Source organism: Heterodontus francisci, chromosome 4, assembly GCF_036365525.1.
Source record: "Heterodontus francisci isolate sHetFra1 chromosome 4, sHetFra1.hap1, whole genome shotgun sequence".
Taxonomy (NCBI): domain Eukaryota; kingdom Metazoa; phylum Chordata; class Chondrichthyes; order Heterodontiformes; family Heterodontidae; genus Heterodontus; species Heterodontus francisci.
The window spans coordinates 153087315-153114865 of NC_090374.1; the positions used below are offsets into that span (position 1 = coordinate 153087315).

General features: G+C 44.7%; 1 protein-coding gene and 1 long non-coding RNA gene across 3 annotated transcripts in view; one reads left to right on the top strand and one right to left on the bottom strand.

The window, feature by feature from the left end:
• Positions 1–27551, top strand: part of LOC137369336 (uncharacterized) — a 196223-nt gene that overhangs the window by 53757 nt on the left and 114915 nt on the right. The gene's annotated exons all lie outside the window — the stretch shown is intronic.
• The window catches only part of cenpe (centromere protein E), a 209070-nt gene that overhangs the window by 51937 nt on the left and 129582 nt on the right, over positions 1–27551 (bottom strand). For both annotated transcript variants that reach the window (XM_068030382.1, XM_068030381.1), the window contains exons 36-39: positions 27273–27533; positions 26810–27070; positions 20168–20428; positions 19706–19966 (exon numbers count right to left, since the gene is read on the bottom strand). In XM_068030382.1, the coding sequence (XP_067886483.1) occupies positions 19706–19966; positions 20168–20428; positions 26810–27070; positions 27273–27533 (1044 nt within the window). The remainder of the gene's footprint in view (positions 1–19705; positions 19967–20167; positions 20429–26809; positions 27071–27272; positions 27534–27551) is intronic.

Below are 27551 nucleotides of genomic sequence, written 5' to 3' on the forward strand. Positions count from 1 at the left end.
CTGTACCCTCTCCAAAGTCTCCACGTCCTTCTGGTAGTGTGGCGACCAGAATTGCATGCAATATTCTAAGTGTGGCCTAACTAAGGTTCTGTACAGCTGCAACATGACTTGCCAATTTTTATACTCTATGCCCTGACCGATGAAGGCAAGCATGCCGTATGCCTTCTTGACTACTTTATCCACCTGCGTTGCCACTTTCAGTGACCTGTGGACCCGTACGCCCAGATCTCTCTGCCTGTCAATACTCCTAAGGGTTCTGCCATTTACTGTATACCTCCCGCCTGCATTATACCTTCCAAAATGCATTACCTCACATTTGTCCGGATTAAACTCCATCTGCCATTTCTCCGCCCAAGTCTCCAACCGATCTGTATCCTGCTGTATCCTCTGACAATCCTCATCACTATCCGCAACTGCACCCACCTTTGTGTCGTCCGCAAACTTACTAACCAGACCAGCTACATTTTCGTCCACATCATTTATATATACTACAAAGAGCAAAGGTCCCAGCACTGATCCCTGTGGAACACCACTAGTCACATCCCTCCATTCAGAAAAACACCCATCCACTGATACCCTCTGTGTTCTATGACCGAGCCAGTTCTGTATCCATCTTGCCAGCTCACCTCTGATCCCGTGTGACTTCACCTTTTGCACCAGTCTGCCATGCGTGACCTTGTCAAATGCTTTACTAAAGTCCATATAGACAACATCCACTGCCCTGCCTTCATCAATCATCTTCATCACTTCCTCAAAAAACTCAATCAAATTAGTAAGACACGACCTCCCCTTCACAAAACCATGCTGTCTCTTGCTAATAAGTTCGTTTGTTTCCAAATGGGAGTAAATCCTGTCCCGAAGAATCCTCTCTAATAGTTTCCCTACCACTGACGTAAGGCTCACCGGCCTATAATTTCCTGGATTATCCTTGCCACCCTTCTTAAACAAAGGAACAACATTGGCTATTCTCCAGTCCTCTGGGACCTCACCTGTAGCCAATGAGGATGCAAAGATTTCTGTCACGGCCCCAGCAATTTCTTCCCTTGCCTCCCTCAGTATGCTAGGGTAGATCCCATCAGGCCCTGGGGACTTATCTACCTTAATGCTTTGCAAGACACCCAACACTACCTCCTTTTTGATAATGAGATGACTGAGACTATCTGCACTCCCTTCCCTCGGCTCATCATCCACCAAGTCTTTCTCTTTGGTGAATACTGATGCAAAGTACTCATTTAGCACCTCGCCCATTTCCTCTGGCTCCACACATAGATTCCCATCTCTGTCCTTGAGTGGGCCAACCCTTTCCCTGGTCACTCTCTTGCTCTTTATATATGTATAAAAAGCCTTGGGATTTTCCTTAATCCTGTTTGCCAATGACTTTTCATGACCCCTTTTAGCCCTCCTGACTCCTTGCTGAAGTTCCTTCCTACTGTCTTTATATTCATCAAGGGCTTTGTCTGTTCCCAGCCTTCCAGCCCTTACAAATGCTTCCTTTTTCTTTTTGACTAGGCTCACAATATCCCGTGTTATCCAAGCGTCCCGAAACTTGCCAAACTTATCCTTCTTCCTCACAGGAACATGCCGGTCCTGGATTCTAATCAGCTGACGTTTGAAAGACTCCCACATGTCAGATGTTGATTTACCCTCAAACAGCCGCCCCCAATCTAAATTTTTCAGTTCCTGCCTAATATTGTTATAATTAGCCTCTCCCCAATTTAGCACCTTCACCTGAGGACTACTCGTATGCTTATCCACAAGTACCTTAAAACTTATGGAATTATGGTCACTGTTCCCAAAATGCTCCCCTACTGAAACTTCGACCACCTGGCCGGGCTCATTCCCCAATACCAGGTCCAGAATGGCCCCATCCTTAGTTGGACTATCTACATACTGTTTCAAGAAGCCCTCCTGGATGCTCCTCACAAATTCTGCCCCATCCAAGCCCCTAGCACTAAGTGAGTCCCAGTCAATATAGGGGAAGTTAAAATCACCCACCACCACAACTCTGTTACCTCTACATCTTTCCAAAATCTGACTACATATCTGCTCTTCTACCTCCCGCTGGCTGTTGGGAGGCCTGTAGTAGAGTGCCAACATTGTGACTGCACCCTTCCTATTCCTGAGCTCCACCCATATTGCCTCGCTGCATGACCCCTCTGAGGTGTCCTCCCTCAGTACAGCTGAGATATTCTCCTTAACCAGTAATGCAACTCCCCCACCTCTTTTACATCCCCCTCTATCCCGCCTGAAGCTTCTAAAGCCTGGAACATTTAGCTGCCAATCCTGCCCTTCCCTCAACCAAGTCTCTGTAATAGCAACATCATAGTTCCAAGTACTAATCCAAGCTCTAAGTTCATCTGCCTTACCTGTTATACTTCTCGCATTGAAAGAAATGCACTTCAGACCACCAGTCTCGCTGTGCTCAGCAACATCTCCCTGCCTGCTCTTCCTCTTAGTCTTACTGGCCTTATATGGCTTCCATTACTTTGCTAAGAACTGGGAAGCAGCCAATAGGACGTCTATATAGAAGTTACACGCACAAACCCACCACTCAACCCAATTGGTTTTTGTTTATGCTCCATACAAGCCTCTTCCCACTTAATCCCTTTCCACCATGCTTCTGTATCCCTCTATTCCCTTCACGCCCATGATTGCAACAAGCCTCCCCTTAAATGCATCATGCTATCTGCTTCAGCCACTCCATGTGGCAGAAAGCTCCATATTCCAACAATATGTAAAGAAATTTCTCCTAAAATTTTTAGTTGACTTTATGTGGTCAAATATTGCAGTGCAGGGATCCCCTGTGGCCGTTTCCCTCAACAACAGGTATACCGTTTTGGATAATGTTGTGGGGGACGACTTACCAGGGGTAAGCAATGGGGTTCAGGTATCTGGCACAGAGTCCGTCCTTGTTGCTCAGAAGGGAAGGGGGAAGAGGAGCAGAGCATTAGTCATTGGGGACTCCATAGTTAGGGGAACAGATAGGAGGTTCTGAGGGAACGAGAGAGACTCACGGTTGGTATGTTGCCTCCCAGGTGCCAGGGTCCGTGATGTCTCGGATCGTGTTTTTGGGATCCTTAAGGGGGAGGGGGAGCAGCCCCAAGTCGTGGTCCACATAGGCACCAACGACATAGGTAGGAAGAGAGATGGGGATTTAAGACAGAAATTCAGGGAGCTAGGGTGGAAGCTTAGAGCGAGAACAAACAGAATTGTTATCTTTGGGTTGTTGCCCGTGCCACGTGATAGCGAAGCGAGGAATTGGGAGAGAGAGGAGTTGAACACGTGGCTGCAGGGATGGTGCAGGAGGGAGGGTTTTGGTTTCCTGGATAATTGGGGCTCTTTCTGGGGTAGGTGGGACCTCTCCAAACAGGATGGTCTTCACCTGCACCAGAGGGGTACCAATATCCTGGGGGGGGGGGGGGCAGAAAAGAGATTTGCTAGTGCTCTTCGGGGGGGTTTAAACTAATTCAGCAGGGGAATGGGAACCTAAAATGTAGTGCCAGTGTACAGGATATTGAGAGTAGTGAGGTCAGGGATAAGGTTACAAGGACGCAAGAGGGCACTGGCAAGCAAGAACCTGGTTTAAAGTGTGTCTACTTCAAAGCCAGGAGCATCCGGAATAAGGTGGGTGAGCTTGCAGCATGGGTTGGTACCTGGGATCTCGATGTAGTGGCCATTTCGGAGACATGGGTAGAGCAGGGGCAGGAATGGATGTTGCAGGTTCCGGGATTTAGATGTTTCAGTAAGAACAGAGAAGATGGTAAAAGAGGGGGGGGGGGGGGGGTGTGGCATTGTTAATCAAGGAGAGTATTACAGCGACAGAAAGGACGTTTGAGGACTCGTCTACTGAGGTAGTATGGGCCGAGGTTAGAAACAGGAGAGGAGGCCACCCTGTTGGGAGTCTTTTATAGACCTCCAAATAGTTCCAGAGATGTCGAGGAAAGGATAGCGAAGATGATTCTCGACAGGAGCGAGAGTAACAGGGTAGTTGTTATGGGGGACTTTAACTTTCCAAATATCGACTGGAAATACTATAGTTCGAGTACTTTAGATGGGTCAGTTTTTGTCCAGTGTGTGCAGGAGGGTTTTCTGACACAGTATGTAGACAGGCCAACCAGGGGCGATGCCACATTGGATTTGGTACTGGGTAAAGAACCCGGCCAGGTGTTAGATTTAGATGTAGGTGAGCACTTTGGTGATAGTGATCACAATTTGGTTAGGTTTACCTTAGCGATGGGCAGGGACAGGTATATACCGCAGGGCAAAAATTATAGCTGGGGGAAAGGAAATTATGATGCGATTAGGCAAGTTTAGGATGCGTAGGATGGGGAAGGAAACTGCAGGGGATGGGAACAATCGAAATGTGGAGCTTATTCAAGGAGCAGCTACTGCGTGTCCTTGATAAGTATGTACCTGTGAGGCAGGGAGGAAGTTGTCGAGCGAGGGAGCCGTGGTTTAATAAAGAAGTTGAAGCGCTTGTCAAGAGGAAGACGGCGGCTTATGTTAGGATGAGACGTGAAGGCTCAGTTAGGGCGCTTGAGAGTTACAAGCTAGCCAGGAAGGATCTAAAGGGAGAGCTAAGAAGAGCAAGGAGAGGGCACGAGAAGTCATTGGCGGATAGGATCAGGGAAAACCCTAAGGCTTTCAATAGGTATATCAGGAATAAAAGAATGACTAGAGTTAGATTAGGGCCAATCAAGGATAGTAGTGGGAAGTTGTGTGTGGAATCAGAGGAGATAGGGGAAGTGTTAAATGAATATTTTGCGTCAGTATTTACAGTAGAGAAAGAAAATGTTGTCGAGGAGAATACTGAGATTCAGGCTACTAGGCTAGATGGGATTGAGGTTCACAAGGAGGAGGTGTTAGCAATTTTGGCAAGTGTGAAAATAGATAAGTCCCCTGGGCCAGATGGGATTTATCCTAGGATTCTCTGGGAAGCCAGGGAGGAGATTGCAGAGCCTTTGTCCTTGATCTTTATGTCGTCATTGTCGACAGGAATAGTGCCGGAAGACTGGAGGATAGCAAATGTTGTCCCCTTGTTCAAGAAGGGGAGTAGAGACAGCCCTGGTAATTATAGACCTGTGAGCCTTACTTCGGTTGTGGGTAAAAAGTTGGAAAAGGTTATAAGAGACAGGATTTATAATCATCTTGAAAAGAATAAGTTCATTAGCGATAGTCAGCACGGTTTTGTGAAGGGTAGGTCGTGCCTCACAAACCTTATTGAGTTTTTCAAGAAGGTGACCAAACAGGTGGATGAGGGTAAAGCAGTGGATGTGGTGTATATGGATTTCAGTAAGGCGTTTGATAAGGTTCCCCACGGTAGGCTATTGCAGAAAATACGGAAGTATGGGGTTGAAGGGGATTTAGAGCTTTGGATCAGAAATTGGCTAGCTGAAAGAAGACAGAGGGTGGTGGTTGATGGCAAATGTTCATCCTGGAGTTTAGTTACTAGTGGTGTACCGCAAGGATCTGTTTTGGGGCCACTGCTGTTTGTCATTTTTATAAATGACCTGGAAGAGGGTGTAGAAGGGTGGGTTAGTAAATTTGCGGATGACACTAAGGTCGATGGAGTTGTGGATAGTGCCGAAGGATGTTGTAGGGTACAGAGGGACATACATAGGCTGAAGAGCTGGGCTGAGAGATGGCAAATGGAGTTTAATGCGGAAAAGTGCGAGGTGATTCACTTTGGAAGGAGTAACAGCAACGCAGAGTACTGGGCTAATGGGAAGATTCTTGGTAGTGTAGATGAGCAGAGAGATCTTGGTGTCCAGGTACATAAATCCCTGAAAGTTGCTACCCAGGTTAATAGGGCTGTTAAGAAGGCATATGGTGTGTTAGCTTTTATTAGTAGGGGGATCGAGTTTCGGAGCCACGAGGTCATGCTGCAGCTGTACAAAACTCTGGTGAGACCGCACCCGGAGTATTGCGTGCAGTCTGGTCACCGCATTATAGGAAGGATGTGGAAGCTATGGAAAGGGTGCAGAGGAGATTTACTCGGATGTTGCCTGGTATGGAGGGAAGGTCTTACAAGGAAAGGCTGAGGGACTTGAGGTTGTTTCCGTTGGAGAGGAGGAGGAGGAGAGGTGACTTAATAGAGACATATAAGATAATCAGAGGTTTAGATAGGGTGGATAGTGAGAGTCTTTTTCTTCGGATGGTGATGGCAAACACGAGGGGACATAGCTTTAAGTTGAGGGGTGATAGATATAGGACAGATGTCAGAGGTAGTTTCTTTACACAGAGAGTAGTAGGGGCATGGAACGCCCTGCCTGCAGCAGTAGTCGACTCACCAACTTTAAGGGCATTTAAGTGGTCATTGGATAGACATATGGATGAAAATGGAATAGTGTAAGTCAGATGGTTTCACAGGTCGGCGCAACATCGAGGGCCGAAGGGCCTGTACTGCGCTGTAATGTTCTAATTCTAATTGCCTTTTTTAGTAGTACATATCTGGGCAATCCTCCACATTGGCAACTAGATGTCAGTCTCATATCTGCACTATGACAAATGGCTTGGGGCGTGGGTGGCACTGGTGCACACGTCGTCAGCACTGCAGCTGGCATGTTAGAGCCCATAGTCTAATGCTGTGTCCAGCATATTCAGACATTTCTTAATGCCGCATGGAATGAACTACATAGAAAGGACACTGCTATGAATGATGGTGGGGTCGTCAGGAAGAGCAAGTAGGCACAACACTACTTGTTCCTTGTATTCATGTGCTGGACTCTACCATGGTTTAGGATGGGCATGCTCAGAGTGCCACCTCCAACAATACTATCATATACTACTCGAGGTAGTAGGGCTGCAGAGGATTGTTCTCGTCTTTGCAGAAACTATGTAGCTCTGCTTATTATGTGCAGTACCTTCAGTAGGTTGTGACTGTACTGATGCTTTATGCTGCTCCTGGAATGCCCTTATAAAATGAAGTTACTATCTGACTTATTGGTGACTGAGCGTTTCCGATTACTGCTGCTCATGGCCCACAACATCTCATGGATGCCCAGATTTCGATTGCTAGTAGTTTCCAGTTAGCATGATTACAATACACAGTGGAGGATATCTTAATTGTGACAAGACTTTGTCTTCACAGGGCTATGGGCATTGCAAACAATGCTGTTGAGATGTTTCTGCACCAGGTAGGTTGAAGAAGTTGAGGGGAAGTAGGGTGCTGCCTTGTGTAAGTGCCCTCATTAGACTGGCAGAGATGTTCAAGACTTGGCCGATGATGGTGCTACCAAATCACTTTTACTGAGACAGAGAGAGTTGAGCACAGCCCGAGGAGCGGAGAAGGGAATAAAACAAAAATCGAAAAGTGACATCAGTGAAGTCACATTCAACAGAGAGAGCAGGGAAGAAGCCAGCTGTTTGGCGAGTATCTGTTAAGTCATTAAGATCCATTCTAATCCTAACGCTTAAAATAGTAAAGGAACTAGTGGTAAGCTTAATAAAATATATTAAAAAAAGGAAAATAAAATCAATAATTGAATAAAATAATTAAGTAGTCAATTAAAACACAATAAGGGTGGCAGGACAGGCGATGTATCATGGCTGTAGCACGTGGGAGCTCCTGGATGCCAGTGAGATCCAGGGCAAAAACGTCTGCATTAAGTGTTTGCAGCTCGAAGAGCTTCGGCTCAAAGTCATTGACCTGGAGTCCGAGCTGCAGACACTGCGACACTTCAGGGAGGGGGAAAGTTACCTGGACATTTTGTACCAGGAGGCCGTCACACCCCTTAGGATAGGGTCTTCTGATTTGGTCACTGGTCAGGGACAGGAGTGTGTGGCCGCACCTGAGGCAGGTAAGGGGACCCAGAGGGCAGGAGCCTCAGCCTTTTTAGTTTTAGTTTAGTTTGGAGATACAGCACTGAAACAGGCCCTTCGGCCCACCGAGTCTGTGCCGACCATCAACCACCCATTTATACTAATCCTACACTGATCCCTACACATAGGGATTCCTACCACATCCCCACCTGTCCCTATATTTCCCTACCACCCACCTATACTAGTGGCAATTTATAATGGCCAATTTACCGATCAACCTGCAAGTCTTTTGGCATGTGGGAGGAAACCGGAGCACCCGGAGGAAACCCACGCAGACACAGGGAGAACTTGCAAACTCCACACAGGCAGTACCCAGAATTGAACCCGGGTCGCTGGAGCTGTGAGGCTGCGGTGCTAACCACTGCGCCACTGTGCCTTTGCGATTGTCCATCAAGTCTGAGGTTCTTTCAGCTTGCTTGGATGAGAGTGGGAGCTGCAGGGTGGATGAGCAACCTGGCCATGGTACCATGATACAGGAAGCAATTCAAGTGGAGGGAGAAAAAAGGAATGTACTGGTAGTAGGGGACAGTATAGTTAGGGGGATTGACACTGTTCTCTGCAGCAAACAGCGAGAGCCCAGACGGCTGCCCAGTGCCAGGGTTTGGGACACCTGCTCAGGGCTGGAGGGGAACTTACAGTGGGAGGATCCAGTCGTCGTGGTCTATGTAGGTACCGACATAGGCAGGACAAGGAAGGAGGTTGTGCATAGTCAGTATGAGGAAATAGGCACCAAATTAAGAAGCAGAACCTCAAAAAGGTAATAATCTCTGGATTATTACCTAAACCACGTGAAAATTGGCATCGGGCAAATAAGATTAGAGAAATTAATGCGTGGTTCAAAGACTGGTGTGGTAGAAGTGGGTTCCAGTTTGTGGGGCACTGGCACCAGTGATGGAAAAAGTGGTGACTTGTACCATTGGGACAGTCTACACCTGAACTGTGCTGGGGCTGGTGTTCTAGTGAGCTGCATAACTAGGGAAGTAGAGAGGGTTTTAAACTGGAGTGGTGGGGACAAGGGATCAAATTTGGGAAGATATGGTAAATCAACGAGTAGAAATAAGGCAAGAAAGATATTAATATGGGAAATGATAGACTGTGACAGGAAGGGATACAGCACACAAATCTAAGAGTAAATCAACAGATAAGGCTAGAGGTTACAAAAAATAAAAGGACACAATTAAAGGCTCTGTATCTGAATACATGTAGTATGCAAAACAAAACAGATGAATTGAGAGTGCAAATAGAAATAAAAAGTACGATCTGATAGCCATTACAGAGACATGGCTGCAGGACGACATAGACTGGGACCTGAATATTGAAGGGTACATGGCATTTAGGAAGGACAGGAAACTAGGAAAAGGTGGAGGGGTAGCTGTTAATTAATGATGGTATTTGCGCAATAGAGAGGGATGACCCAAGTTCAGGAGAGCGGGATGTAGAAGCAGTTCGGATAGAGATGAGAATTATAAAGGCAAGAAGCCACTTGTGGGAGTGGTGTAGAGGCTACGGGATTTAAAGGAAGAGATAATGGCAGCTTGTCAGAAAGGTACAGCGATAATTATGGGGGATTTTAACCTACATATAGACTGGAAAAATCAGATGGCAGAGGCAGCCTAGATGAAGAGTAATACAATGTTTGAGATAATTTCTTGGAACAATACGTTCTTGAACCAACCAGAGAGCAGGCTATACTAGACCTGGTATTGTGCAGCGAGATAGGAATGATTAATGACCTCATAGTTAAGGCACCCCTAGGTAGCAGCAACCATAATATGATTTGAATCTTACATTCAGTTTGTGGGAGAGAAGAGTGGGTCCAAGACTAGTATTTTAAACTTAAATAAGGGCAATTATGAGGGCATGAAAGCAGAGCTAGCTAAAGTGAACTGGCAAATTAGGTTAAGGGAGAGTTCAATAGAGATGCAGTGGCAGACATTTAAGGGGATATTTCAGAATACACAGAATAGATACATTTCAACGAGAAGGAAAAATTCCAAAGGTGGGACCCGCCATCCGTGGTTAACTAAAACAGTTAAAGATAGCATCAAACTTAAAGAAAAAGCCTATAATTGCACAAAGATGGGAGGCAGGTCAGAAATTGGACAGAATATGAAAAACAGCAAAGAATGACTAAAAAATTGATGAGGAAGATAAAATTAGAGTGCGAGAGAAAACTAGCTTGAAATATAAGGACACATAGTAGAGTTTCTATAGATATTTAAAAAAGCAAAGAGTTAACAAAGTGAGCATTGGTCCTATAAAAATTGAGTCTGGGGAAGTAATAATGGATAATAAAGGAGAAGGCAGATGAACTGAACAGATATTTTGCATCGGTCTTCACTATTGAGGATACAAGTAACATCCCAGTTTTAGCTGTAAGTCAGGAAATGGAAGGGAGGGAGGAACTCAAGAAAATTACAATCACCAGGGATGTGGTACTTAACACATTGTTGGAGTTGTGGGCTGACAAGTCCCTGGTCCTGATGGACTTCATCCCAGGGTGTTCAAAGTGGCTAGTGAGATAGTTGATGTAATAGTTTTAATTTTCCAAAATTCCCTAGTTTCGGGGAAGGTTTCTTTAGATTGGAAAATAGCGAATGTAACTCCTTTATTCAAAAAGGGAGGGAGACAGAAAGCAGGAAACTACAGGCCAGTTAGCTTAACATTTGTCTTAGGGAAAATGTTAGAAACTATTAAAGATGCTACAGCAGGACATTTAGAAAAATTTAAGATAATCAGGCAGAGTCAACATAGTTTTGTGAAAGGGAAATCATGTTTAACCAATTTATTGGAGTTCTTTGAGGGATTACATGTGCTGTGGATAAAGGGGAACCGGTGGATGTATTTCCAGAAGGCATCAAAGGTTATTGCAGAAAATAAAAGCTCATGGTGTAGGGGGTAACATATTGGCATGGGTAGCAGATTGGCTAACTAACAGGAAAGAGTAGGCATAAATGGGTCATTTTCAGGTTGGCAAGATGTAACGAGTGGTGTGTCGCAGGGATCTGTGCTGGGGCCTCAACCTTTTACAAGTTATATAAATGACTTAGATGAAGGGACCAAAGGTATAGTTGCTAAATTTGCTGATGACACAAAGATAGGTAGGAAAGTAAGTTGTGAAGAGGACATGAGGAGGCTACAAAAGGGCTATAGATAGGTTAAGTGAGTGGACAAAGAGCTGGCAAATGGAGTACAATGTGGGAAAGTGGGAAATTGTCCATTTTGGCAGGAAGGATAAAAAAGCATATTATCTAAATGGTGGGAGATTGCAGAGCTGAGATGCAGAGGAATCTGGGTGTCCTGTGCACGGTGCACAGTGGCGCAGTGGTTAGCACCGCAGCCTCACAGCTCTAGCGACCCGGGTTCAATTCTGGGTACTGCCTGTGTGGAGTTTGCAAGTTCTCCCTGTGTCTGCGTGGGTTTCCTCCAGGTGCTCCGGTTTCCTCCCTCATGCCAAAAGACTTGCAGGTTGATAAGTAAATTGGCCATTATAAATTGCCCCTAGTATAGGTAGGTGGTAGGGAAATATAGGGATAGGTGGGGATGTGGTAGGAATGTGGGATTAGTGTAGAATTAGTATAAATGGGTGGTTGATGGTCGGCACAGACTCGGTGGGCTGAAGGGCCTGTTTCAGTGTTGTATATCTAATCTAATCGGTTAGTATGCAGGCACAGCACGTAATTAGGAAAGCTAATAGAATATTATTGTTTATCACGAAGGGAACTGAATACAAAAATAGGAGGTTATGCTTCAGCTATACAGGGCATTGGTGAGACCACATCTGGAGTACTGTGTACAGTATTGGTCTCCTTATTTAAGGAAGGATATAAATGCGTTGGAGGCAGTACAGAGAAGGTTTACTAGACTAATACCTGGAATGGGTGGCCTGTCACACGAGGAAAGATTGGACAGGCTAGGCTTGTATCTGCTGGAATTTAGAAGAATAAGAAGCAACTTGATTGAAACATACAAGATCCTGAGGGGTCTTGACAGGGTGGATATGAAAAGGATGTTTTCTCTTGTGGGAGAATCTCAAACTAGGGGTCAGTGTTTAAAAATATGGGGTCACCCATTTAAGACAGAGATGACGAGAAATTTTTTCTGAGGGTCGTGAGTCTTTGGAATTCTCTTCCTCAAAAGACAGTGGAAGCAGAGTCTTTGAATATTTTTAAAGCAGAGGTAGATAGTTTCTTGATAAGCAAAGGGCTAGAAGGTTATCAGGGGTAGGTGGAAATGTGGAGTAATCAGTTCAGCCATGAACTTATTGAATGGTGCAGCAGGCTCGAGGGGCCTACTCCTGCTCCTAATTTGTATGTTCGTACGTACTGGGGGATACTGAAGTCACTTTACAAGAGGTAAAAAAGGCTTGCATTTGCTATTCTCAAAGCTTACAAATGCTGTTCAACATGATGTACAAATTTGTTGGTTGGTGAGGATCAGCAGGATTGGAATGGTAGCAATGTGGTAACGTTACTGGACTAGTAATCCAGAGGATTGCACTAATGCTCCAGAGAGACAAATTCAAACTCCCCATAACAGCTGGGGGAATTTAAATTCGATTAACTCAAATCTGGAATAAAAATCTCATCTTACTGAAACATATAAGATCCTGAAGGGACTTGACAGGATGGATGCTGGAAGGATGTTTCCACTTATGGGTGGGACTAGAACTAAGGGACATAATTTAAAAATAAGGGGACTCCCACTTAAGACGGAGATGAGAAGAATTTTTTTTTCTCGGAGGGTTGTTAGTCTGTGAAATTTGCTTCCTCAGAGAGGAGTAAGTAGCGGCTGGGTCATTGAATATATTCAAGGCCGAGTCAGATAGGTTCTTGATACACAAGGGAGTCAAGTGTTATGGGGGGGACAGATAGGAAAGCAGAGTTGAGGCCACATTCAGATCAGCCATGATCTTATCAAATGGAAGAGCAGGCTCGAGGGGCCGAATATCCTACTCCTGCTCCTCAGTCGTACATGCGTTTGTATCTTGGTAGTGATAATCATGAAACTACTGGATTGCAGTAAAAGCCCATCTGGTTCACTCATGTGCTATGGGGAAGGAAAACCGCCATCCTTCGCATGCGACCCCAAATCCACAATGTGGCTGATGCTTAACTGCCCTCTGAAACAGCCTAGAAAGCCAGTTATATCAAACCGCTACAGAAAAGTCAAAGAATAAAAGCTGGCATCAACCTAGGCACTGGAAATAACAAAGCCACACACTGCCCAGTTGACCCTGCAAAATCCTCCTCACTAACATCTGGGGGGCTTGTGCCAAAATTATTCGAGCTGTCCCACAGTCTTGTCAAGCAACAGCCTGAAACAGTCAAACTCACTGAATCATGGCTTATAGCCAATGCCCCAGACTCCATCACCACTGCTGGATCTGTCCAGCCGGTGGGACAGGTCACAAACACCAGAGGTGGCAACAGAGTCAAATACAGTCAGGAGAGAGTGGCCAAGGAAGTCGTCACTGATTCCGGACCACATGAATCAGTACTCCATGTTGAACACCACTTGAAAGAAGCATGGAGGGTAGCAAGGGCATAAAATGTACTCTGGGCGGGGGACTTCAATGCCAATCATCAACAGCAGTTCAATCATACCACTCCTGATTGAGCTGGGTGACTACTGAAGGACCTATCTGCCAGACTGGGCCTGCAGGAGGTGGTGAGAGACCCAAGAGCGATAAACCTACTTGACCTCGTCTGCAGCAATCTACCTGTGGCAGATACATATGTCTGTGACAGCACTGGTAGAATGACCATCCATCAGTCCTTATGGAGACAAAGTCCTGCCTTTACACCGGGGACATCCTCCATCATGTTTTGTGCCATTACAACCATGCCAAATGGGATAGATTCAGAACCGATCTGGCAGCTCAAAATTGGGCACCCATGAAGCATACTGGGCCATCAGCAGCAGCATTGTATTCAACCACAATCTGTAACCTCATGGCCCAACATATCCCTCACTAACAATACCATCAAGGCAGGGGATCAAGCCTAGTTCAATGAGGAGTGTAGGACAGCACGCCAGGTGCAGCACCAGACATACCTAAAAAATGAGCTGCCAAACTGATGAAGCTACAACAGGGCTGTATGCATGCTAAAAAGTGGAAGCATGTGATTACAGCTAATTGATCTCACAACCAACAGATCAACTCCAAGTTCTACACTCTTGGCACAACCAGTCGTGATTGCCAGTGGACTGTTAAACACCTAATGGGGGAAGGTGGCACCCGAACATCCCCATTCCCAATGACAGAGGATCCCAGCACATCAGGGCAAAAGGCAAGACTGAAGCACCATTTTCAACCAGAAGTGCCAAGAGGATGATCGATCTCTGTCTCGTCCTGAGCTTCCCACTATCATGGATACCAATCTTCACAAATTCGATTTGCTCCATGTGATATCACGGAATGGCTGAATGCAAAGGATGGAGCAAAAGCCAAGGGCTCTGAAAACATCCTGGCTGAGGTACTGAAGACTTGTGTTCCAGAGCTAGCCACGTGCCAGCCAAGCTGCTCCAGTACAGCTACAATATAGGCATCTACCCAACAATGTGGAAAATTGCTCAGGTTTTCCTGTCCTTAAAAAAAAAAGCACAAATCAAATCTGGCTAGTCACCGCCCCATCAGTCTATTCTCAATAATCAGCAGGTAATGGAAAGTGCTGCTGACAGAACTATCTAGCAGCACCGACTCAGCCACAATCTGCTCATTGATACTCAGTTGGGGTTCTGCCAGGATCACTCAGCTCCAAAACTCATCACAGCCTTGGTCCAAATATGGACAAAAGAGCTGAACTCCAGGTGAAGTGAGCGACTTGCCTAGACATCAAGGCAAAATTGGACCGTGTGTGGCATCAAGGAGCCCGTGCAAAATTGAAGCTGATGGGAATCAAGGGGAAAACTCTTCACTGGTTGAAGTCATACCTAGCACAAAGGAAGATGGTTGCGGTTGTTGGAGGCCAAACATCTCAGCCCCAGGACTTTGCTAAAGGAGTTCCTCGAGGTAATGTCCAGGCTCAACCATCTTCAACGGCTTCATCAATGATCTTCCCTCCATCATAAGATCTGAAGTGGGAATGCTTGATGATTGCACAGTGCTCAATTCCATTCACAAGTCCTCAGATGATGCAGTAAGACCTGAACATTCAGGTTTGGGCTGATAAGTAGCAAGTACATTCATGCCACACAAGTGCCAGGCACTGACCAACATAGAATCTAACCATCTCCCCTGATGTTAAACAGCATCACCATTGTTGAATCCTCCACCAACAACATCCTGGGTTACTGCTGACCAGAAACTTAACTGGACGAACCATAAATACTGTGGCTACAAGTCCAGATTACTGCTTCTACACAGCAATTCCACAGTTACTGAACTAAGTGGCTAGTTGGAACTGGTAATTGATGTCAGCAGAGCTGACTCGGGTCCTTGGAATTTCTGCTAACATAAATACAGGAGGCTTTTGCTCATGCATGGAATAAGCAGCACAGAGCCAATTCAATGGGGCACTGCTTCTACAGACTGCCTAACTTGGGGAATTTGGTGCAGGGAAGGAAGAGGTGCTGTTTTGGTATTTCAAAGAAAAAACAAGGAACGGTCCAAGGGGAGAGAGGGAGCGGAGATAGCAAAACTGGAGAGCTGAGGTCTAGAGACATTAATTAAAATTAATAGTTGATACAAGGTACTAAGTAGATTCTAAGGAAGTGAATGGAGTTTTATTTGGATTATGAACGGGCAGCTATGATGAATTGTTGCAATTCCTGTGCCACATGGAACTTCAGGACACTTCACGTGTCTTGAGGGACCACATGGCATAGAAATGTCTCCAGCTGTTTCCGAGCTTAAGGGCAGATGGAGTCAGTGCGTAACATCAGGGAGGCTGGGAATTTCCTGGAAAGTATGTTCCAGGAGGTGGCAACCCCACAGGCAGAAAGAATTCAGAATAGTGGATGGGTGGCCATGTGGAAGATTAGGAAGAGGCAGAAGGTGCAGGAGTCTTCGGGGTGTGCACCACTCTCAAATCAGTACTCGGCATTGAAGTGATGACACCTTGAAGGAATGCAGTCCAGACCATGGCACCAATAGGCAAGCTACTGAACGGGGTTGGGTGGGGCAAGGGGTGGGGTGTGTAAACAGTCAAGCATAGAGACGTAGTTGTTACAGGAGATTCTATAGTTAGGGGGAGAGACAAGCATTTCTGTAACCGTCATTATGAGTCCAGCATGGCGTTTTGCCTCCCTGGTGCCAGAAAAAAGGATAGCACGTAGAGGGTGCAGAACAATCTGCAGGAGGGAGTGAGCCAGGAGTTGTGGTACACCTCAGTACTAATGACAGAGGGAGTAGGTATTAAGGTCCTATGGTCAAACAAACATTCAGGAGCTAGGGAGGAGTCTCAAAAGTAGGACCTCCAAGATGATAATCTCTAGATTACTCCCAGTGCTACGCGTCAGTAAGTGCGGCAATAGGAAGATAGACCAATGCGTGGCTTGAGGCATAGTGCAGGAGGGAGGGCTTCAGCTTTTTGGATACTGGGACCAGTTCTGGGGCAGAAGGCACCTATTCAAAAGGAACATGTTGCACTTCAACAGGACTAGGATCAATGTGCTTGTGGAGTGGTTCACTAATGCGGTGGGGGAGGGTTTAAACTTAATTGGCAGGGGGATGGGCACTAGCATATCGAAGTAGAAAAGAGGAATACAATGTATAAAGGAGCGAGAGTGATGGATATAATTAGGAAGGAAGTAGTACAATATTAGATAGGAGCAGACTAAGGAGGACTGACTATGAGGAATGCAACGACAGGTTTAGAATGCATGTATACACATGTGTAAAGTGTGATGAATAAGGTAGATGAGTTACCAGCACGATTAGCCTTGTGGGGGTATGATACATGGCAATAACAGAAACATGGCTTAAAAATGGTGAGGACTGGGTGCTACATATTCAAGGATATGAAGTGTTCAGAAAAGATTGGAGAGGAAAAAAGAGGAGGTGGTGTGCTAATACTGATTTGGAAAAAAATTGTCGTCTTGGTAAGAGGATACCCTTGAGGGGGCAAGGACAGAATTTATTTTGTTAGTGTTGAGAAGCAAGAAAGGTATGATCACACTACTGGGGGTATTCTATAGGCCTCCAACTACTAAAAGATAGAGGAACAAATCTGCAGGGAATTCAGAGTTGTGCAACTATATAGTAGTGATACTGGGGGAACTTTATCCCAATCGATATTTCAGTAATTAATGTTAAAGTAAAGGATAAGGAGGGGGATGAATTTCTGAAATGTGTTTAGGAGAACTTCCTTGACCAGTAAGTTCTCAGTCCAATTGGGAGGGAGGCATTGCTGGAACTGGTTCTGGGGAATGAAGTGGGCCAAGTGAACCAATTGAAAACTTGGTTAAGAGTGATCAGGTTTAGATTAGTAATGAAGAGGAGCAAGGAACAATCTAAATTCTAAGAGGGTTAACTTCAATTGGATGAGATAGGACCTAGCCAGGGTAAAATGGAACCAAAGGCTAACAGGAAAAACTGAAAAAGGAATAATGGGTGATCTTTAAAGGAGATGTTTCAGCTACAAGTTTGGTACAATCCAACAAGGGCAAAAGGTCAGGGAACCAAAGCCAGGGCTCCTTGGATGATACAGAATATGATGCAACAAAAAAAAGGATCCACCAAGCGAGAACCAGGCCAAATACAATAAGTTGAGAGGAAAGTGAAGAGGAAAATAAGACCTATGAGAATAGAATGGCAGTTCCAATGAAAGGGAACCCAAAAATCTTCTAAAAATGTAAATAGTAAGTGGATAGTAAAAGGCAAGGTGTATCCTGTTAGAAACAAAGAGGGCGATATATGCATAGAGCTACAAGGCGAGGCTAGAATACTGAACGAGTACTTTGCATCGGTGTTGACTAAGAAACAGAATGTTGGCAAACTATCAGTAGAAGCAGAGATGGTACAGGTAATGGCTGGGGTGAAATTTGATAGACAGGATGTAGTGGAAAGGTTGGCTATGCTTCAGTGGGTAAGTTGCCTGGACCAGATAGCTTGCATCTCAAGAGGTGGGGGTGGAAATGGCAGAAGGGCTTGTCATAATGTTCCAATTTTCACAAGATATAGTGAATGTGCCAGAGGATTGGACAGCAGCAAATATGACACCCATATTCAAGATATGGTATAAGGACATTCTTAGTAACTACAGGCCAGTCAGCTCATCAGCAGCAGGTTTTAGAAACAATAATCGGGATGGGGGTGGAAATCAACAGGCACTTGGAAACATTTGATTTAATTAAGGAGAGCCAGCTCGGATTTGTAAAATGCAGATACAGCAAGTGATTAGGAAGACAAATGGAATGTTGTCATTTATTGCAAGGGGAATGGAATAAAAAAAAGTAAGGAATTTTTCTACAGTTGTATACAGCATTGGCGAGACCACATCTGGAGTACTGTGTACAATTTAGGTCTCCTTAATTAAGGAAGGATATAATGGCATTAGCAGTTCAGAGAAGGTTCACTCAACTGATTGGGCTGAAGAGGTTGTCTTGTGAGAAAAGGTTGGACAGGTTGGACCTATATCAATTAGAGTTTAGAAGAATGAGAGGTGATCTTATTGAAACATACAAGATCTTAAGGTGATTTGAGAGGGTGTTTCCGCTTATGAGAGACTAGAACCAGGCGACAGTTTAAAAATAAGGGGTCTCCCATTTAGGAATGAGATGAAGAGAAAATTTCTCTAAGGGTCGTTAGTCTGTGGAACTCTCTTCCCCAGACAGCAGTGGAGGCAGGGTCATTGAATATTTTTTAAGGCTGAGTTAGATTGACTCCCTTGTTAACCAAGAATCTAAGGGTATTGGGGTAGACAGGAAAGTAGAGTTGAGGCCACAATCAGATCAGCCATGATCTTACCAAATGGTAGAGTAGGCTTGAGGGCCCAAATGACCTACTCCTGCTCTTAATTCATGTGCTTGTACATGTGTATTGTCCTTGACTAATCCAAACTGAATTGTTTGATGAAGTAACAGAAGGTTGATGAAGGGAATGCAATGCATGTTGTCTCAATGGATTTTAAGAAAGGGTTTAACAAAGCATCACATAAAAGGCTGATTAACAAAATTGAGGCTTATGGAATAGGAGGGTCAGTATCAGCTTGGATTAAAAAAAAAGCTTAAGGACAGAAAACAGCAAGTCATGGCAACAAATGTTGGCCTTGCCAGCAATGTTCAGATCCCATGAATGAATTAAAAAAAAAAGCTTTTCTTGACATTGTGACCTGAAGCCATGAAAAGTTTTTGAATTTGGAGTCAATGTTAAGGACTCCTAGGGTTACTGCCATCTCCACCTTTCATCTCTGGTGGGTCTACCCTGCCACTAGAATAGGAAATACCAATGAATGGTGATGGAAGAGTCTGGAATGTTAGTTTATAGATAGGATTCCTTGACCATGATTATTTCAGGCTGGTGTTGCACTGATTTGTACAAGTTCTCTCAATTTCACCGCTACTACTCAGTATTGTCCTGATACAATGCTGGGGTCACTGCCAATAGGTCCAGTGAGTAATGTAAACCTAGTCAGAGAGAGGGGGAGTGGGGGAGTAGGAGACTGGAGTCACATGTAGGCCAGACCAAGCAGGAATGACATTTTACATTTCTTGAAAGCAACAGTATACTAGTTGGGTTTATACTACCATATTACACGGTTCACTGTTATTTCCTGGTATTAACCAATAAACTGTGTTATTATTAGATTCAATTCTACAACTTGCATCTTAGAATTTGAACTCATGACCCAGTTGCTCATCCAGCGCAGCCACATGGATACCATATCACTCCTATTTTGTGATAGCTAAAAAGTTCAATAGTTTACGATCTGTTACTCACCATCTCAGTGTCTTCTTGTAGGGCACTTTTCATTTCGTCCCTTTGTACTTTGACACTCTCCAATACCTCCTGGAGATCATCCTTCTCCTTTACAATGGTTGATTTTTCATCCTCTAGTTGCTGGAGGCGCTGGTTGAATTTCTCTTCTAGAATTTGTGTGCTCTGCTTTTTGGAAACACGAGCTTTCAGCTCTTCAATCTCACCGAGCAGCAGGTCATGCTGTGACACCACACGGTGGAGTTCCTCAGTTTGCCCTTGCATCTAAATGGAAACATTAAAAATTACATATGCAACTGTATTGCCAAATGCATACCTTGCTAAGGTCTTCCTCCACATTTTCATGAGGTTACCTTATACACAGAAGACATATGGCAGTAAATCTGGCTAATAAATTCATTGACAATACAAGGACCACTTCAGCACAATTTTATTTTGTATTTTAGCTGTAAATTTACAACTCACTGCTTCAGTGTTTTCTTCTAGTGTGCTCATCATTTCATTCCTCTGTGATTTGACAGACTCCAGTAATTCCTGGAGCTCCTCCTTCTCCTTTACTATGGTTAATTTTTCATCCTCTACTTGCCGGAGACGCTGGTTGAATTTCTCTTCTAGAAATTCTGTGTTCTGCTCTTTGGAAACATGCGTTCTCAGCTCTTCAATCTCATTGCGCAGCACGTCACGCTGAGATATCACATGGTGGAGCTCCTCAGTTTGCTCTTTCATCTAATAAAAAGATAAATGATAGATGAAACATTTTCGCAGATGTATACTTTGCCAGTATCTTCCTGCACATTTTCACAAGGCTGTTCTGCACACAGCAGAAGATATACTGCAGCAAATCTGGTTAATAAATTCAGTGACAATACAGGGACCGTATCATGACAAGCTGTTGGGCCAGACTTTACTGCAGCAAGGTCGTGTGGTGGGCCCCATTAGCTAGACTTGCTCATACACGTTCAGGTTTTAAAATGGTTTGTCTACAAAGTTGATGGAAGATGAGCCAATAATGGTGCAGCAAGGGCTATAGGGCTTCTGGCACCTAGGCGAACAATGAGGCAAACAGTCCTTATCTCTTTAACCAATAATATTTAAGAATTGAGAAAGAGGGGTAGGAGGGTGAACCCAATGTCAAATCAGGTACAAAGAGCGAAAAATATTGGACTGAGAAAGTGAAAAAAAAAGACAAAATAAAACAAAAGAATGAAAAATAACATCTTTTAAATCTCCTAAAACAGGATTGCCCAACATAAGGCCTGTAAGCCAGGATCCCATTCGCCAAAGGTTTCCATCTGGCCCGGGGAAATTTCCCATTGGCTTCTTCTTCCAGACTGGCTTTTAACAAGAAAAATCACAAGTCCGTTTCACAGTTGACAGGTGCTGGGAGCAGGAACAGCGGTTTCTGAACTGCGGACAAATTTGGGCTTTCTGGCAGGCCTGTAAAAAAGTTGGAACCTGCCAGGGGAGTGTGTCCGGGGGGTGGGTGGTGCGATGAGGGGCATACGGGGGTGGGGGAAGATGGAGAGAGACAGCAAAGGTGAGACAGAGGGAGAGAGCTGGGTGGGGGGGGGGGGGGGGGGAAAAGAGGAGATGGGGTGAAGATGCAGGGAGAGAGACAGAGGGTATCCAGATCACTCCTGGCAGACGGACGTCTATTCAGAATACTTTGCGGGCAAACACTGACTACTTGTGCAAGTAAAAATTACCAGTGACGAGAAAGTAAGTCAATAAACTAGTCTTCTCATTTTAAGCTACTTCACAAAAAATTTGCTGTTTTGATTAATAGTAATATAACTGTTTAATGGCTTTATCTTCACAAAATTGTCTCACCGGCCCCCTATGTAAGACCAAAATTGTAACGTGGTTCCCCATGTGAAAAGGTTGGACAACTCTGTCCTAAAATATTTCACAAACTAAAATGAATGAGTGGGGTGGCCCACTCGCTTTCTGAGCAAGAAGGGCTGACTGGCAGTCATTAACAATTATCAGATCGCTGGAAGGGTTCTTACACTGCTAAATTAATAGAATTATCTGTGTGTGGCGAGTTTAATAGGCAACTAAAATGCAAATGCAGCAACTTCATGAAAGTCACATGAAGATCATGTATAAGATGCCATTTTCAAGAAGCTAAAGGCGGGGCAGCGTAAATGAACCAGCAATTTCTGCCGATTCACAATACATAGGAACATAGGGAGATAGGAACAGGAGTAGGCCATTCAGCCACTCGAGCCTGTCCCACCATTCAATGAGATCATGGCTGATCCGCGGCCTAACTCCATATACCTGCCTTTGGCCCATATCCCTTTATATCCTTGCTTAACAAAAATCTATCTCAGATTTAAAATTAACAACTGTTCTAGCTTCAACTGCTATTTGTGGGAGAGTGTTCCAAACCCCTACTACCCTTTGCGTGAAGAAATGCTTCCTAACATCTCTCCTGAACGATCTGGCCCTAATTATTAGACTATGCCCCCTAGTTTTAGAATCTCCAACCAGTGGAAATAGTTTATCTTTATCTAGCCTGTCTTTTCCTGTTGATATCTTGTTTAGTTTAGTTTAGAGATACAGCACTGAAACAGGCCCTTCGGCCTACCAAGTCTGTGCCGACCATCAACCACCCATTTATACTAATCCTACACTAATCCCACATTCCTACCACATCCCCACCTATCCCTACATTTCCCTACCACCTACCTATACTAGTGACAATTTATAACGGCCAATTTACCTACCAACCTGCAAGTCTTTTGGCTTGTGGGAGGAAACCGGAGCACCCGGAGAAAACCCACGCAGACACAGGGAGAACTTGCAAACTCCGCACAGGCAGTACCCAGAATTGAACCCGGGTCGCTGGAGCTGTGAGGCTGCGGTGCTAACCGGTCTTGAAGACTTCGATCAGATTACCCCTTAAACACCTAAATTAGAGCGAAAACAAGCCTAATTTGTGTAATCTCTCCTCGTAACTTAACCCCTGTAGTCCAGGTATCATTCTTGTAAACCTACGTTGCACTCCCTCCAAGGCCAATATATCCTTCTCAAGGTGTGGTGCCTAGAACTGCTCAGAGTACTCCAAGTGGGGTCTAACCAGGGTTTTGTACAGCTTTTTTTCTTAATTCATTCATGGGATGTGAGCGTCACTGGCTATGCCAACATTTATTGCCCATCCCTAATTGCCCTTGAGAAGGTGGTGATGAGCTGCCTTCTTAAACCGCTGCAGTCCATGTGAGGTAGGTACACCCACAGTGCTGGTTAGGAAGGGAGTTCCAGGATTTTGACCCAGTGAAAGTAAAGGAACGGCGATATAGTTCCAAGTCAGGATGGTGTGTGACTTGGACGGGAACTTGCAGGTGGTGATGTTCCTATGCAACTGCTGCTCTTGTCCTTCGAGGTGGTAGAGGTTGCAGGTTTGGAAGGTGCTGTCGAAGGAGCACTGGTACATTTCTGTAGTGCATCTGTAGATGGTACACACTGCTGCCACTGGGCGTCAGTGGTGGAGGGAGTGAATGTTTGTAGATGGGGTTCCAATCAAGCAGGCTGCTTTGTCCTGGATGGTGTCGAGCTTCTAGAGTGTTGTTGGAGCTGCACCGATCCAGGCCAGTGGAGTTATTCCATCACACTCCTGACTTGTGCCTTGTAGATGGTGGACAGGCTTTGGGGAGTCAGGTGGTGAGTTACTCGCCTCAGGATTTCTAGCCTCTGACCTGCTCTTGTAGCCACGGTATTTATATGACTACTCCAGTTCAGTTTCTGGTCAATGGTAGCCCCTAGGATGCTGATAGTGGGGGATTCAGCAATCGTAATGCCATTGAATGTCAAGGAGAGATGGTTAGATTCTCTTGTTGGAGATGGTCATTGCCTGGCACAAATGTTACTTGCCACTTATCAGCCCAAACCTGGATATTGTCCAGGTCTTGCTGCATTTCTACACGGACTGCTTCAGTATTTGAGGAGTCGCGAATGGTGCTGAACATTGTGCAATCAGCGAACATCCCTGTTTCTGACCTTATGACTGAAGGAAGGTCATTGATGAAACAGCTGAAGATGGTTGGGCCTAGGACACTACCCTGAGGAACTCCTGCAGTGATGTCCTGGAGCTCAGATGATTGACCTCCAACAACCACAACCATCTTCCTTTGCGCTAGGTATGACTCCAACCAGCAGAGAGTTTTCCCCCCGATTCCCATTGACTCCAGTTTTGCGAGGGCTCCTTGTTGCCATACTCGGTCAAATGCTGCCTTGATGTCAAGGGCAGTCACTCTCACCTCACCTCTCGAGTTCAGCTCTTTTGTCCATGTTTGAACCAAGGCTGTAATGAGTGGCCCTGGCGGAACCCAAACTGAGCAGCTGGGGCCAAGATGGATCATCAACTTGGCACTTCTGGCTGAAGATTGTTTGGTTTTTTAGTTTTAGAGATACAGCACTGAAACAGGCCCTTTGGCCCACCGAGTCTGTGCCGACCATCAACCACCCATTTATACTAATCCTACACTAATCCCATATTCCTACCACATCCCCACCTGTCCCTATATTTCCCTACCACCTACCTATACTAGGGGCAATTTATAATGGCCAATTTACCTATCAACCTGCAAGTCTTTGGCATGTGGGAGGAAACCGGAGCACCCTGTTGCAAATGCTTCTGCCTTATCTTTGACTTACTATGCCATCATCCAAGTCGTTAATGAATAATGTGAATAATTGAGGCCCCAAACACAGATCCCTGTGGGACACCACTAGTCACATCCTGCCAATCGGAGTACTTACCCATTATCCCCACTCTCTGTCGCCTATCGCTCAATCAACTTCCTAACCATGTCAATAATTTGCCCTCAACTCCATGGGCTTCTACCTTAGTTAAGTCTCTTATATGGGACTTTATCAAATACCTTCTGGAAGCCCATATAAATAACATCCATTGACATTCCCCTGCCCACTACCTTAGTCACCTCTTCAAAAAATTCAATGAGATTTGTCAGGCATGACCTTCCCGTCATGAATCCATGCTGGCTGTCCCTGAATAACAGAAATTTTTCTAGGTGTTCAGTCACCCTATCCTTGATTATAGACTCCAGCAACTTACCCACCACAGATGTCAGGCTAACTGGTCTGGAATTTCCTTGGTTTCCCTTTTCACCCTTCTTAAAAAGTGGAGTGACATGTGCAACTTTCCAATCCAGAGGAACCACTCCTGAATCTAGGGAACTCTGAAAGACTATAGTTAGGGCATCTCCTTTGCTCGTCTTAGCACCGATCTGGCCGAATGGGATCGATACAGTGTTTTGCATTTTTGTAAGCCGTTTCTTTTAGTTTTATGCCATCCCTAATCTCTTTATTCGCCCATGGCTGTTTTTTCTGTGAAGTGGAGCTTTTTCCTCTCAGAGTCATAGAGTCGTACAGCATAGAAACCGGCCCTTCGGCCCACTGCGTCCATGCTGACCATAATGCCCATCTATACTAATCCCACCCGCCTGCATTAATTCCATATCCCTCTATGCCTTGCTCATTCAAGTACCTGTCCAGATGCCTCTTAAATGTTGCTACTGTTCCTGCCTCCATCACCTCCTCTGGCAGCTCATTCCAGATACCCACTATTCTTTGTGTGAAAAATTTACCCCTTTGATCCCCTTTAAACCTCCTCCCTCACCTTAAATCTATGCCCTCTAGTTTTAGTTACCCCTACCATGGGAAACAGACTCTGGCTATCTACTCTATCTATGCCTCTCATAATTTTATATACCTCTATCATGTCCCCTCTCAGCCTTCTCCAGGGAAAACAGATCCAGCCTATCCAATCTCTCTTTATAACTCAAGCCCTCCAAACCAGGTAACATCCTTGTGAATCTTTTCTGCACCCTCTCTAGCTTAAATCACATCTTTCCCGTAGTGCGGCGACCAGAACTGCACACACTACTCCAAATGCAGCCTAACCAGCATTTTGTACAACTGTAACATGACGTCCCAACTCTTGTACTCAATGCTTCGGCCAATGAAGGCAAGCATACGCCTTCTTCACCACTTTCAGGGAACTATGTACTTGCACCCCAAGGTCTCTCTGCTCAAGAATACTCCCCAGGGCCCTGCCATTCACTGTATATGTCCTGCCCTGGTTTAACTTCCCAAAATGCATCACATCGCACTTGTCTGCGTTAAATTCCATTTGCCACTCCCTTGCCCACTTTCCCAGTTGATCTATATCCTGTTATAACCTGAGACAACCTTCTTCACTGTCCACGATAGCACCAATCTGCAAACTTACTAATCATGCCCTTTACATTCACATCCAAGTCATTAATATATATGACAAACAACAAAGGGCCCAGCACCGATCCCTGCGGCACACCACTGGTCACTGGCCTCCAATCTGAAAAACAACCCTCCACTACCACCCTCTGCCTCCCATCACCAAGCCAATTTTGTATACATTCACTCTGTATTTCGTTAAATGTTTCTTTAAATATTCTTCACTGTTCTTCAGTCGTTTGACCCATTAACAGATCTAACCAGTTTACCGTGGACAGTCTCTGTCTCATCCCAGTAAAGTCAGCCTTACCCAAGTCTAAAATTCTAGTAGCTAATTCCTGCTTTTCACTTTCAAACGCTACCTTGAATTCGATCATGTTGCGATCACTATTTGATAAATGTTCACGCACAGTTAGGATACTAATTAAATTTGGCTCATTACTCATAACTAAATCTAATATTATCGGTCCCCTTTTTACATCTAGGACATATTCTGTAGGAAACTATCCCAGACACATTCCAGAAATTCACTACCTTTCTGACAGGTGCTAGTCTGCCTCTCCCAATCTATGTGTAAGTTAAAATACTCTGTCTTTTTTACCCATTTGCCTAATTTGTGCATTTATACAATCTAACACCTCAGAACTCCTCCCGGGGGTCTATACACAACACCTATTACAGTTTTGGATCCTTTTCTGTTTCTCAATTCCACCCGTAAGGTCACCACTGGATACATAGGGTATCTCTTCCTCATTACTGGTAGATGGTCAATTTGCATAATAATCACGAGTCATTCAGATGACATCTTTTCAGCAAAATCTGGCCCACTATATTTATCCCTCTAGTTATTAATAAAATGAAACTCACCATCTGAGTGTTTTCTTGTAAGGTGCTTTTCATTTCATCCTTTTGTACATTGACACTCTCCAATATCACCTGGAGATTATCCTTCTCCTTTACTATGGCTGATTTTTCATCCTCTAGTTGCTGGAGCCTCTGGTTGAATTCTTTCTCCTGAATTTCTGTTTTTTTTTCCATGGAAATATGAGCCCTCAGCTCTTCAATCTCACCATGCAGCATGTCACGCTGTGACACCAGACAGCAGATTTCCTCAGATTGTTTTTGAATCTAATAAACATGAAAAATTAGTTGGAACTGTTTGAAAGATGCATACCTTGGTAAAGTCTTCAACTCCATGAAAATGAGGATTCCTTGTACACACTAGAAGCCACAGTCCAGTAAATTTGGCTAATACATTCACTGAAGATACAAGGACCCTTCATGATAAATAACATATTTTCCCTCTAGTTATTAAGCATTAATAACTCACCCTCTCAGTATTTTCCTGTAGGGCACGCTTCATTTCATCCCTCTGAACTTTGACACTCTCCAGTATCTCCTGGAGATTATCCTTCTCCTTTACTATGGCTGATTTTTCATCCTCTAGTTGCTGGAGCCTCTGGTTGAATTCTTTCTCCTGAATTTCTGTTTTTTTTTCCATGGAAATATGAGCCCTCAGCTCTTCAATCTCACCATGCAGCATGTCACGCTGTGACACCAGACAGCAGATTTCCTCAGATTGTTTTTGAATCTAATAAACATGAAAAAT